This window comes from Pyrus communis, chromosome 16 (assembly GCF_963583255.1).
Source record: "Pyrus communis chromosome 16, drPyrComm1.1, whole genome shotgun sequence".
NCBI classification, from domain to species: Eukaryota; Viridiplantae; Streptophyta; class Magnoliopsida; order Rosales; family Rosaceae; genus Pyrus; species Pyrus communis.
The window spans coordinates 22,910,993-22,925,099 of NC_084818.1; the positions used below are offsets into that span (position 1 = coordinate 22,910,993).

The window sequence follows — 14,107 nt, forward strand, 5'->3', positions numbered from 1 at the left end:
AGTCAATTACTATTTATTTAGGTGGAGTTGATGTTAGGCTTTGGATGTATAAAAAAAAAAAAAACTAATTAAAAGGGTTTGAAAACTTTTAGTTTTAATGATAATGACTAAATAAAGAGTAAAATAAATAGTACTAAAATTAACTTTTTAATGTAAAAATATAATTTTTTGTTAAAATAAACTGTAACTTGTTAAAGTACTCTGAAAAAAAAAAGGGATGGGGTTTTGAGCATTTATTGGTAAGGATGAAGGACGGAAGACGGTGAAAAAGGCAAAGGCGAGGGAAAGCAAAAGCAGCAAGGAGAGAATGTCGTGGAGAGGGAAGAGAAAAGATGAGGACGATCACGCATCAGAAGGGGACTCTGAGGGCCACGCGCCACCCAAAAAGGCCTCCAAGAGAGACACGGACTCCGACTCCTCCGACGACATCACTGTCTGCGAGGTCACCACCCTTCCCCCCTCTTGTCCTATTTTCTGCATTGGCGCAATTTGCCATTGCATCTATTTTTAGGGTTAGGGTTAGGGTTTATCAGTGTGACTAGTACTGCTGTCTAATTTTTGGGTTTTTGGGTATTGTAGATTTCCAAGAATAGAAGGGTAAGCGTGAGGAACTGGAATGGCAAGGTTGTGGTTGACATTCGCGAGTTCTATGTCAAGGATGGCAAGCAAATGCCTGGAAAAAAGGGTAACCTTTCCCTTTTAACATTTTATTTTTCTCTATTCTATTCGATAATTCAAGTGGTTGTATTTGCTTGCAATTCTACTCTTTCAGGGTTTATAGTGTCTATTTGCTATATTAGGTTTTTGTATTTCGATCATATTTGGAGAATTTATGATTTGTGCTTATAATTTTGGGAGTCTTGTCACACTACAAGTAGAAAAACGAAGGTGTTCTCTTTTTTAACCTTAAATGTACTCGACCGTAGTTAAGAGAAATTCTAATCAGGAACCAGAGAATATAGTTTTCTCCTGTGTATGTTATATATCTTAGGAAAATTCTAGCTTTTTCATGAGGAACAAACTTTTGGCTCGGGATTTCATGATAGTGTAGAAACTCTTGTTTTAGAGGTTGATGAGGATTTCAAGAATAGGTGCTTTACAAATTGTAGAGAGCAATAGATGGAGAAGCTTTTTTATTACTGTGGAGTTGGGATGTACTGCTGGAAGAGGGTTGGGGAGGATTGTCATTCTGTACCGGGAAAAGAGGTAGGCCGGTGCAGATTGAGCAAACAATTATCAGAAGGAAAAGAAAAAAACAAAGAAAGAGGATTTTTCAATCTCCTGGGGTTCCTTAGTACTTAGACCAGTCCAAGCAAATAAAGTAGTGTTGCTTTGTAAGAGTCAAGACAAGGTAGAGGAAGATGGGAAACACAGGAAGTGTGTTCTAGAGGGTGCATTGGGAGCGAATCTATGAAATTTGAATCATCTGTCTAATCTTACCAGATGCAGCATCTTGTTTCGAGTTAGCTGGATTGAGATTGCAGGACTGCCATTCTTTCTATGGAAGAGAGAAATCCTTTAACAAATTGGACAGTGTTGTGGAGGAGTTTAAGTGATTTATTTGAAGCAAGATTGAGCATAGAAAAAAACATAGGCTTCTTTCCTTGATCTTTGGAAGCTTATAGTCAGTCAAAATTTTGAAATCGGGAACTAACCCATCTCACTTCCGTTGGTTAGAGAAAGTTTTAGTCCATCTGAAGGAAGTGTTGAAGATGAGAGAAAAAGGTGGTGAGATACATGTGGCAGCTTTGATGGGGGAATGGAATCCTATTGGCGTGCTATGAAAGGTGGCAGATAATGGGTTGTCCGTTATGCACCTCAAGATGCTGGTTGATGAATTCCAAGATTCTGCTTGCAGGCATAACAGTGAGTTGATTTAATAGAGCGATATTTTGGAGAAGGAAACAAAAGGTCTCGAGAAGGGCAAGGCAAGGAGGAAGGTCCAGTGACCCAAGGATTTCAAGATTTTCCTTTAGGCCCCAATTTTGGGAATGAGGTGGGGCAGGGACAGTGCTCCAAAAGGTATGGAACGCCGATGGGAAAGGTTTTCAGAATCTGGGGTTTACTAGAGCCCTGAAAATTCTAACTGGCAATATCTAAAGTTGGCCTTCGGTTTGTGTTCATTGCGGACAAATAGTAAGGCATGACTTAATTAAAAATCAGAGCAACAGCTATTAATTTAATGATAAAGCAATATTTGTTTTCTTTTAGTGTTAAGCATGCCTTCTGATTGATAAGCGATGCCTTGTTTCTGAGTTGGTTGCTCTTGTTTTCAGGAATCTCGCTGACGATGGATCAGGTAGGCACCTGTCTTGATTATTTCTTTATTTTTACATATCAATAGCTGGCTCCTGAGAGAATTCTCACCTAGTAGATTTTTATGTGCAGTGGAATGTGCTGCGGAATCACGTGGAAGAAATTGACAAGGCTGTCAACGACACCTCTTAAGCTAAAAGCTTTGATTTATATTACTAGATTATGTGCTAGCTTGATTCAAACGGCTGAAATTTTGTTTTGGGTGTCGGAAAGTGAAATCAGGTGCTGGTGTTTTGTATTTACCTAGAAGTGATAACTGGAAATTTGGATCAATGCATGTAATCACTTTATCAAGTATGTCGAGGAAAAGAAGGTTTTATGATCGATGTATGCTTTGATTACGGTGATTAATTTACTTGACCACCATAAATCAACCATTTTTCATGTCATCTTCTCTGGGTCCAAGTGATTACAACTAGCTGGTAAGTATCATCCAGGTCATTGTAGAAGACTGAGAGCATTTCCAACGCATAAGTGAGATTCAAAATACCTATGGGTAACTACGGTTACCTGCTCATTTAAAATTCATGATTACGGTTATAGGTAACTGTTTAGATAAATAAACAGTTATGGGTTAGTATAACTGTTTACCCGTAAAACTTAAATGAGTGGTTATGGACATTATCCATGGTTATAAACAGGTGCCCATTTAATTTTTTTTTAATATTATAAAAATTTAAAAATAATACTATTATTATTAAAAAAAAAAACAAGTGACACACATTGACCCGGAATGTCTACCTAGACTCTAATCAACCACAAGTTTTACTAAACCTAGTCATGTAATATACCAAAACGAAGATCAGGGAACAATGATTCGAATAGTACCATTGGTTTCCTCGGCCATGGCTGGATTTTGTCAGAAAACAGCTTGAAAACCGCTGGGTTCTCATCGGAAAAACTAGGTTAATTTCCAGGGGTGTTTTATGCGTCCAAAACATCACCAACACACATATCTAACCTTAGAAACAAGCTTAGGATAGCAAGATGGGAAAAATAAAGGGTGTTTCGAGATTCATGTTACCAGAAATTGACGATAAATCACCAGAGAAAATGGTGTTGGCGGTGGTTCAATTCCATACACATTTCTTGTCACAGCCCGTCCCAAATTTGTAAACTCTTGCTTCTTACCATCAATTTATGCCGGTGGAATAAACCTTTTATGAAACAACTCTTTAAACAATTTTCAATCAACTGTTTCCTCTGGCATCAATTGATAAGCCTCCTGTCTCCACCAGGATGCAGATTCAAGACCCAAAAACCAGGTAGTCATCTCGACCCACTTATCGGGAGGAAGATTTTGTTGACCTTGCATAAACCGAAACGTCTTTTCCAAATAATTAAGCCATCGCTCTACTCCCTCAGGTCCTTCATTCCCATAAAATGATTCAGCTTCAACTTTAGAAGAGTCCTTTGGAAATGACGGATAATAGACTGAATCACATTAGCAATAGCTTCCCCTAACTGAGCTATTTTTATGATTTTACAAATTTTTAAAATTTGGGATGGGCTGTGACATTTCTGGGTTTAGCAATATCCTCCAAGTAGTGACTCGTCGAGAAAATTGGTGGGTGTATGTTGGTGTCGGCGGAGCTCGCCGGAGTGGAAGAACAGTGGTTGAATATCTCTGCACTTGCAGAAAGAAGGATTAGCGAGAAAGAGCTAAGGGAGAGACAGGGAGAGTTGGAGAGAGAGTGTGGTAGGGTGAAGTGGCAGCCAGAGAGTGGAGAAGTGAGGTGAGGGAGATTTGAAAAACAATGAGAGGTTGACCCGAGAGGTAAGGACACACAAGAGTGAAGGGAGGAATGGTGTGGGCCCCACTTGGCACATAGCTCAAAGTCACCAATGAAAATGCAGAAAAATATCTCCTGAAACATGAATTTACCAAAACGCCCATCACGCTCCGTAGTTTGTAAAATCTTTGTCATAACTCCAAATTCAATTCCGCTTATGCCTATGCGTTCGTACCATCGAGTACTTCGAGAATACGGTAAAATAATAGCTCATATGCGTCACGAAGAGACGGTCAAAGAAAGTCAACAATCTCTCTTATTAGGGCATTTTGGTCAACACCTTCAAAATTTATAAAATTGTAAAATTAGGGACGGGTTGTCACAATCTACCCACTTGAAAAAAATTTCGTCCCCAAAATTTGAAATAAGTTGTTGTACATAAAATGATTAAGATAGAAAAAAAAAAATATATATATATATATATATATATATATATATGTTTATATAAAGAACAAATCAGCTAGAGCGGTTGCATAAAAGAGAATGTCATTCCGTCGCGATTGGATTGAAATGATTCCACTTTCCCTCCAAACTCAAACTTTCATTCTCCTTCAATACAATACCAAAATATGATACTTTTATAAAAACATAAGGTCAAAAACAGATATATAAAAACATAACATCAAAATACGTATATACAATAACGTAGAAATAGTTAGTAATGAAATCAAAACTGAACATAGAAAAATTTCACCTACACACTCGTAGGGTCACATACTTTGAGAATACGTGTAGTATCTTTGGGTCAAGCCCAAACAATAAATAAATAAATAAAAAATGCTAATGTAAAAGGACCTACTTGTCCACTTGCCTAACGAATCCAATAAATGAGTTATCAATATTATGGTTTGCAACTCATAATACTAATAACGCATTGTTGTCTCAATAAGCACGTAATAAATTCCTGAGGATGCAATATTACCATATTGCCCCTCATTGAAAAACACATACGAATCATTTGATTAGCGCCTCGACCGCGCTCCCGTACTACCCTCTCGGGCAACATCATCAACATTACACAATTTCCTATATCACAATCTTGATCATTTGAATACATGTTACGTGTATAAAATCTTTATACCACGGTTCAAACATTACCATAGCCAAACCAGAATAATAACTATCATCGTACGCAACATAAGAAGAGATAGGTGTCTAACATAACCGGCTAAAATTGTAAAACATACAAAAGCAATATGTTCTCTAAGGTCTAGTCAGTTCATTCAGACTGGCCATTAGTCTGAGGGTAAAATGTGGTATGAAATAACAACTTAGTACCCATGACTTTCAAGAAGACTTCTCAAGACTTGAAAGTGAAACACATATCACAGCGAGAACACTCAAGAATCTGAGGGTCAAAATAAGTCCATCAAATATAGAGTGTAAGATAACTGGATTGAATGCATGATATCTCACTACAACGGTAACCTTCGAAATATTCAATCACCAACGGTCAAGATTCGTTCAGCAAAATATTTGTTGGGTGATTAAGGAATTAATGGTCACAACCAAAATTTTAAGGTTTGAGAGATTCTCCTAGATGGTATGTCTGCTTCAGAAACAATACGAAGTCCAGTAGGGTAGACATGTACTCAAGGTTGACTGGAATGCCTTCCAGCACAGAGGGGTGAATATGGAATCATAGTCAGAGTAAATACTGATCGAAACGTCAAAAAATTCGATAAATTCAAGAATGAGTAATTTTACCCAAGTGGTAAAAAAATGTAGTCCCTCTGGATCATTGGAAAGTGGGTTGATTTGTCAAGTCGATCTATAATCACTGAAACATCATCATAATCTCCACATGTATAGGATATCTCATACCGGGAGCATATGGTGATATTTCCCCATCTCCATTCGAATACAAGAAGTGATTATAGCCACTCGAACGATTTCTTAATGATTTGTAAATAACATCATATCAATACTCACGAATTCTAGCTGGAATTAAGATTGGACATGCTGAAAGTTTTCAAGGGTAGATACATCTTTTACTACAGTGAACAATAATTACATTTGCACAACCAGGGGTCCAGGGTAATACACGATAGTGCAATTGTAGACGTTGATTTGGTATCTCCATCGTCGCTATTAGAAATTTAGCACTTTTCAATAGAAGGTGTATTTGAGAAGTTTGTGAGTTTGCTGAAGATTTTGGACACATTTCTCCATAGAGAAGTGATATTCGGTATTCAAATGAAGATGACAACTGTTGACTCTAAGTCATGAATAAGATGGTTCGTTTCGAACGGTTCTAAACATTGGGAAATAGAAGCAATACTCCATCATGCTGCCTCTACAAAGCTGAAACATCCAAAGAACATGTCATCATGGATTTCGAAATGATCAATGTCATCGAAAGGTGTAAAACAAAGGTGAGGTGAGACAATAGTTCAGTTGTCAAAAACTTTATTCATAATCAACATCACAACTAAACTAACTTTCCTCGATTGATAAGTGAGGAAAAACACTATAGCCGAAAAATCGCTAACAAATTGTTAATAAAATCGACAAGATCAAAGATATCTCGAATTTCACAACACTTTGTGAGAATTTCAACTTCCTTCCGCTACAACCTTTTGGGAAAAAGAAAAGAATATCGTCTACTGAGATCACGTCTCTCAAGAAAAGTACCAATTTAATCAAGGCTAACAGTTGAGGAATTTGGTAATGAGCTGATTGTCGGTGTTTTAGAAAATTTAATCTCGTTGCTGGGATGGGTAAGAAAGTCCATTGTAAGACTACTACAAATTCGCCAGGCTATGGAAGAAAACTCGGCTCAGAAAGTCATTGTTAATCAATCTATCTGTCGCGCCGCTAATAACGCATATATGACAACTTGTTATTGTTCATTACCCTGAAAACTGTGAACCGGCGTTCTGGCATAAAGGTATCACTCCCAAATGCTAGTACCTGTGTCCAGTATCAGAAATCATACCACCTGAATACTGGTTGACAATTCCTGGATATCGGACAATATCGTCAATTAGTAATGCCACCATAGGCTGATTACAGGTTAGAGCCCGCTTAGGTGGATAGTTTCGGATGACTGGTAAGGAACCGATCCTATAAGTTGGTTTTGTTGATTCTAGGAAAAATTGATTATTGCTTCTAGGATTTCTGCTACCCGAAGGTATAACAACTCGTACTCTCATGCCTATACTCATCGAAATGAAGAGTACAACATCAAAAGGAAATTTGGGAACTAGTGTTGGTTGGAATGTTCTAAGCTCGGAAAAATGAATTTGCTAATAATCTAGTTTAGAATGGACTTTAACGGAAATTGATCTTCCTTCTGAAGATCTGCAATGATCACTACGTTTCAATAATTAGTATTGTCGAGAACCAAAGTGGATGTCCCCCAAATGTTCTTCTGTCAAGTTCTACCACTTTAGCACCAGGTTGTCACTTAAGACATTTCTGGAATCTTGACAAAGCAAACTTCATAGGAATTCTAATAGATGGTATACTAACGGATGCTGCCAAGGAATCAAAACTATTCTTGGTTTCCTATCTTGAAGGGTTGGTAATGATGGCATGAGAACAATGATGAGATTGATGAGTAAAGTCTTTAGTGGTACACATTTACCGACACAATAGCCCTGCTTCAAGGCCACAAACTTGTCTCTGAATTGGGATTTTCCTTGGTAGGAAGGTTCTTTGTTTAAAGTCTAAAGGTGGTCGCCAAAATGTTCTTCTAGAAGTTCAATAAGTTGTCTAAAATGTCCAAAATTTAGGGAAAAGCTAACACATTTTTCATATTCGACGAGGTGGCAAGATTCAACACTTAGGTTCAAGAACCAAGAATGCTTACATCACGCGTGTGATGAACGTAATACTGCCCAAACTTATGCTCTGATACCGAACTGACACACCTCAACTTGGAATGTCCACCTCGACTCTGATCAACCACAAACTTTACTAAACCTAGTCATGTAATATACCAAAATGAAGATCAGTGAACAATGATTCGAATAATACCATTGGTTTCCTCGGTCGTGGCCGGATTTCATCGGAAAACGGCTTAAAAGCTGTTGGGTTCTCACCAGAAAAACTGGGTTAATTTCCTGGGGTGTTTTCTGCATCCAAAACATCACCAACACATAAATCTAACCTTAGAAACAGGCTTAGGATAGCGAGATGGGAAAAATCAAGGGTGTTTCGAGATTCATGTTACCAGAAATTGATGATAAATCGCCAGAGAAAATGGCATTGCCGGTGGTTCAATTCCATACACATTTATAGGTTTAGTAATATCCTCTAAGTAGTGGCTTGTCGAGAAAATTGGTGGGTGTATGTTTGTATCGGTAGAGCTTGCCGGAGTGGGAGTGCGGTGGTCGAATATCTCTGCACTTGCAGAGAGAGGGATAAGCGAGAGAGAACTAAGGGAGACGGGGAGAGTTAGAAAGAAAGTGTGGTAGGGTGAGGTGGTAGTAGAAAAGTGAGGTAAGGGAGATTTGGAAAACAATGAGAGGTAGACCCGAGAGATAGGGAGACACGGGAGTGAGGGGGAATGGTGTGGGCCCCACTTGGCACACAACTCAAAGTCATCAATGAAAATGCAAAAAAATATCTCTCGAAACATGAATTTACCAAAATGTCCATCATGCTCCGTAGTTTGTAAAATCTTTGTCATAACTCTAAATCCAGTTCTGCTTGCGCCTATACGTTCGTACCGTTAAGTACTTTGAGAATACGGTAAAATAATAGCTCATACGTGTCACGAAGAGATGGTCAAAGAAAGTCAACAATCTCTCTTCTAAGGGCATTTTGGTCAACTCACACGTTTAAAATTTATAAAATCGTAAAATTAGGGACGGGTTGTCACAATAACTAGAACCCTAAATTAATAAATTTTTAGGTGGGAAAGATCTTACTACATTCGTCTTGCAAATTGCGGTTATAAATCAATGTTTCATGATCATGTGTATGGATGTTGCTATTAATTATTTTTCTAATTCTAATTCAGGTTATAAATTAATGTTTTATATTCACATCTTGGGTAAGAAAAATCTCATCGATTCGTTGTCAAATATGACGGTGTTAATCGTCAAGAAAAGAAAATTATGATAAATTTCTTTTTTAATTTTCAAGTTGTTAAGAAAACATGTAGACTAGACCTGGCAATTTTTTACACAACACAAAATGTCACATCCCGGCCCGAGGTCCACCACATCCCAGGCCCGCTCCACCACCGTAGAACGATATTGTCTGCTTTGGGCCCTGACTACGCCTTCACGGTTTTGTTTCTGGGAACTCACACGAGAACTTCCCAGCAGGTCACCCATCATAGAAGTGCTCTCGCGCACTACTCACTTAACTTCAGAGTTCCAATGAACTTCGAAGCCAGTGAGCTCCCAAAAGGCCTCGTGCTAGGTAGGGATGAGAATATACATATAAGGATCACTTCCTTGGGCGATGTGGGATCTTACAATCTGAATGCCTCCACATAAAATGTAAGTAACCCAGGTAATGTAAATCAATGCAAGTAACATGTTAGCCGGAGTCACCTAACGTGACCTGTATGGCTAAATCTAGAGCTCAAATCCCCAACTCACTAACTATACCTGCACACGAGTCGGACCCACCTAAAGTGGTCTGTACGACAGGACTGGGTGTAAATAAATACGCTCAAGTGCTACGATCACGTGAAGAGTGGGCGAATAATCGCGGGTCACCTACGAGTCGGAACAACCTATAGTGGTCTGTACGATAGGACTGTGCACCTAACTTGGATCCAAGATGAGAGTGTGGTGCGGGAGGTGAACATCACATGAAGGACTGTGCCCTACTCTGGGCTGGAGCACTAACACCGGGGGTGCAGGTTATGAGCTCTCTATGCATCTCACATAACCACTAATTCACAATCATAATCTATAAACTTACCTGGCACTTACCTGTGCGTCCGCAACACCAATCATAAACATATGCAACTACTAATGCATAATTAAAATAGGCAAAGACTATGCATGGCATTTAAAACATATAAACATTCCATTTCATTTTCTGGGAAAAACCACAAGTATATAGGTATATACGGAAAACCAAAAGCCCATTCACACTTTCTGTTTTACGCCCCTCCAGGTTCTAGTTAGAAGCAGCTTTGGTGGTTCACGAGGACTTTACGGTGGTCTGATAGAACATCACAAATGTAGGATCACCTTTGGGTGTTGTGTGATTAGTATTCATTCTTCTGGACTGCACTTAGGCTTTTTGTGCTCTGATTATGTTTATCTCACTTAGTCTCACACTAGTGTGTTACTTTAACTAGTTTATTTAGTAGTTTGGTTTTTATTTATTCGTACTTTTATTATTATCTTTTGCTTCTGCACTGTGCACATGGCTACGTCACCTTCACGTGACGGCCAACACGCCTTGATTTTGGTCGGGATGTATCACAAAAATAACGGGTTTCAGGTCAACACGATAACTAATCAGATCACACAATAAGGATCGGTTAATAACGGGTCCTTAACAAATTTACCCGAAGGTGACACGCGAGTAACCCTTTTTGACATGTGAAGAAAAAAGTTATTTTGATGATTTTAATTTTTTAAACTACTGAAAAAAGCTTAGTATAAAATACAATAGTCATAGTGTATATGTACCTATTGTATATTAAATATGTGTTATTGTATCATTATTCTATATAAATTCAAAATTTTAAGTTTTATATTATACTATAGACAAAAAGTGAGATTAAAATATTATAAAACACATTAAAAATAAAAATGTCAAACACATTAAAAAAATATAATAATTAATTTACAAGTGCGAAAAATGTGAAAAATATTCAAGGGCTTGTGATCACATCCTCTACGATTTGAGTTTGGGTACATCGTCGTTTGAATTTTTAAAGCCATACAAATCCTCATTAATAGTATTTTTAATGAAGTTCAAAATAAATAAAATTCATAATCATTAATGTACAAATCTAAAAAATGTGAAAGCATATATAAACGTGCAAGGTTCATCAACCTTTAAACACAACTCCATCATTTTGCATATCCTTGAGCATTTGGTATTTTTTAGTAATGTACTAATGTTTTTTCATTTAGTTCTTAATTTGGAGTATGTAATACTTAAAAGATAAATGTTTTTTTTTTTTTTTGTATGTTTTGAAATAATATTTAGGTGACAATGTAGTATACATATACTAATTTAGTATTATGTTTTTATTTTATTTTTTTTGTCAAATTATGTTATTCATTTTCATTATCTATTGATTTTAAATACATTTTCTTGAATGGGTAACGGGTCGGGTCATATTACCTGATAATATTAACAGGTCAATTTTGGGTTAGGTCATATTACCCGTTTACTTTAACGGGTGTTACACGACACGACCCGTTAAGATATCGGTTATGTCATGAAAAAAACACGACATGATTGCTAGGTCTAATGTAGCCGTGTAAAAAAGGGGTAAATAAGTAAAAAAGGTAAGCGGATATATGATTACGGTTAAACGACTACGAGGTTATGGGTATGGTTAATCGTTTATAAACAGTTATGGGATGGTATAACCGTTTATGCAATTGCCCGACGGGTAAACGGTTATGGGTATGGTATAATCGTTTATGCAATTACCCGATAGGTAAACGGTTATGCAAGTAAGTGATTATACAATTATGGGTAAACAACCACCATTACATGCCCACCATAACCGTTATCAATCCCTAATCTTGAGAGATGTAAAACATGGTTTTAGTCTAATGCACCCTTGTAAATATAGAGGTCAATTTTTAAATTTCACGTGTTCATTTGACACACCCTGACCCGGAATGTCCACTAGGACTCCAAATCGAGCTGTGCTGGCCGATACCTAGAAGGTGACGAAGCCATAAAGTGCAGTTATATGGAACATGTGAATAAATTTAAACCTTCGTGTGCCTAAATATTAGAGTGCATTGGTGAGCAGGTATGCACCCACTTCACATGTATCATCAAAGCATAAGTAGAGTACAGTAGTGTGGGTAAAGATCATACCCTCAAAGGTAGCCATTTATACTAAAGTTCCCCAAGAATCCTTGTTAATACAAACTTTCGGCAACTAAAACCTGGAGGGGTGGAAAACAGAAAATGTGAGTGGGCAAAAACAAAGTTTTTGAAAACATCTTTCTCTTTAGAAATATAATAACCCCCACCGTAAAACCTGTATAATTTCCCAAAAAATAATACTACATACATATATAAGAACTATGCTCGAGATGGGTGAAACCAGGTGTATGCCATGTCAATTATCTCAACAACGAATAAGTAAGCCAGGTGAAATAAATCAATATAAAATGACGTATCAGCCGGAGTCACCTAAGGTGACCTGTACGGCTGAGTCCATAGCTCATCAATCAAATCCTGCACATGAGTCAGAACCACCTAATGTGGTCTATACGACAGGCTAGGTCTAAATAAATACGCTCAAGTGCTACGATCACGTGAAGGCTGTGCGAAGAATCGCAAGTCACCTACAAGTCGAAACCACCTAATGTGGTCTATACAACAAGCTGACACCTACCTTGGATCTAAGGTGAGCATGTGGTACAGGGGGTAAACGATCACATGAAGGCTAGGCCCTGGCCTTGGGCAGAGTACTAACACCGGGACGTAGGATATTAATCACTATATGCATCCAGGCATAACCATATACATTACAACCACTAACATCTTAATGTACTCACCTGTAACTTACATGGGCCTCCGTAGCATCATGCAACATTATACATAACAACACTAATGCATATACTAAAATATAACGCAAGTATAACATGGCATTTCAATCACATTTCATTTAAAACCATTTCTGGGAAAAACGTAAAGCATACATACATATATATAGAAAACCAAAAGCCCACTCACTTGGAGTTCGCGCTATAACTCACTAACACAAATATCGAGATGTCTCGAACGATCATCGCCTAGAGCAAATATCAAATCACATCTCAGAATCCTTACTGATAGAACACGTATTTTACATAAAACACATCCCCAAGGACGATCTAGAATGATTTGAGACCCATTGACCAAAAGTCAACCGTTGGTCAAAGATCGCCGGTAGGGTCCACAACCCTACGTAACTCAATCCGGGAGATCCACATATCAGATTTCCAATCTGTGAATTCTAAAGATCCACATTATGTTTCTAGAATAACATACTAAAGTTTCGAAATGATCCAACGGTCGGATCTCCGCCAATTGCCAAAACCAAGTGGCGGTTAACGTTTTATATTATGAACTTACAAATCCAATTCGGGAAGATCCATACATCATATTCCCGATCCGTAAGCTCCTACATTCCTCAAATATTACGAATAATAACCTATTAAAGTTTGATGACGATCCAACGATTGGATCGTCAATTTATATAATGACCTATCAACGTATTGTAGAGAATTTAGGTTCCAACGATCAACCTACGTCATACGATTAACAGAACTGAAATCAAGGCGTCTAATTTAACCTAAGAATAGCATCAACGGCCTTCTGGCCATGTGCCATCGTGGGTGGCGGTCGGCCGCCTCGACTCGCGGGAAAATTCACCTATTTCAAAAAATTACCAAAATTTACAGAAATGAAGATGTCAATGAGTAGAGAAAGTTTTATACCTATGGCCAAGTCCAATTTGGTCGGGAAGTGCTCCAATTCGTTTCAAATCCGCAGGAACCCTAATATGGGTGTTCTTCGAATCGTTGCCAATTCAAACCCCGACGTCCCAACAAATGACTGGACATGGTTCCTGGGTTCACGAAGAGTCGACCCATGGTGACATTCGACAGTGATGGCTTCATAATTGGGCGATTCGCCACCATGGTGTCCCCGACACCCACGGCCCCATTCCTCCTTGAAACTTGATCAATTGGGTTGGAGTTTTGAGGTAAATGGAGGGTGACAGATTGGGGAGGGATTTTCAAGTAGTTTCCCGGTGCAATTCGCAGGAAATTGACCAAGAAACTGCCGGGATTTATGGCCCCTGCTAGTCGAGTCGCATAGGTCAAGAGACCCGG

The 14,107-nt window shown here is 38.2% G+C and overlaps 1 protein-coding gene across 1 annotated transcript; it reads left to right on the forward strand.

Moving 5' to 3' along the window:
- Positions 1 to 246: 246 nt before the first annotated feature.
- Positions 247 to 2,640, forward strand: LOC137720695 (RNA polymerase II transcriptional coactivator KIWI-like). The gene is made up of 4 exons (XM_068459794.1): positions 247 to 442; positions 580 to 685; positions 2,277 to 2,299; positions 2,389 to 2,640. The coding sequence occupies exons 1-4, from the start codon at positions 308 to 310 to the stop codon at positions 2,446 to 2,448; spliced, it is 324 nt and encodes a 107-aa protein (XP_068315895.1). The 5' UTR covers positions 247 to 307; the 3' UTR covers positions 2,449 to 2,640.
- Positions 2,641 to 14,107: the final 11,467 nt, after the last annotated feature.

What these genes read in the sequence shown, in the direction of transcription:
- LOC137720695 (XM_068459794.1), top strand. Translation starts at nt 308, where the DNA reads ATGTCGTGGAGAGGGAAGAGAAAAGATGAGGACGATCACGCATCAGAA. An exon ending in GCAAATGCCTGGAAAAAAGG is followed by an intron (nt 686 to 2,276) that starts GTAACCTTTCCC and finishes TCTTGTTTTCAG; the next exon opens with GAATCTCGCTGACGATGGAT. An exon ending in TCTCGCTGACGATGGATCAG is followed by an intron (nt 2,300 to 2,388) that starts GTAGGCACCTGT and finishes TTTTATGTGCAG; the next exon opens with TGGAATGTGCTGCGGAATCA.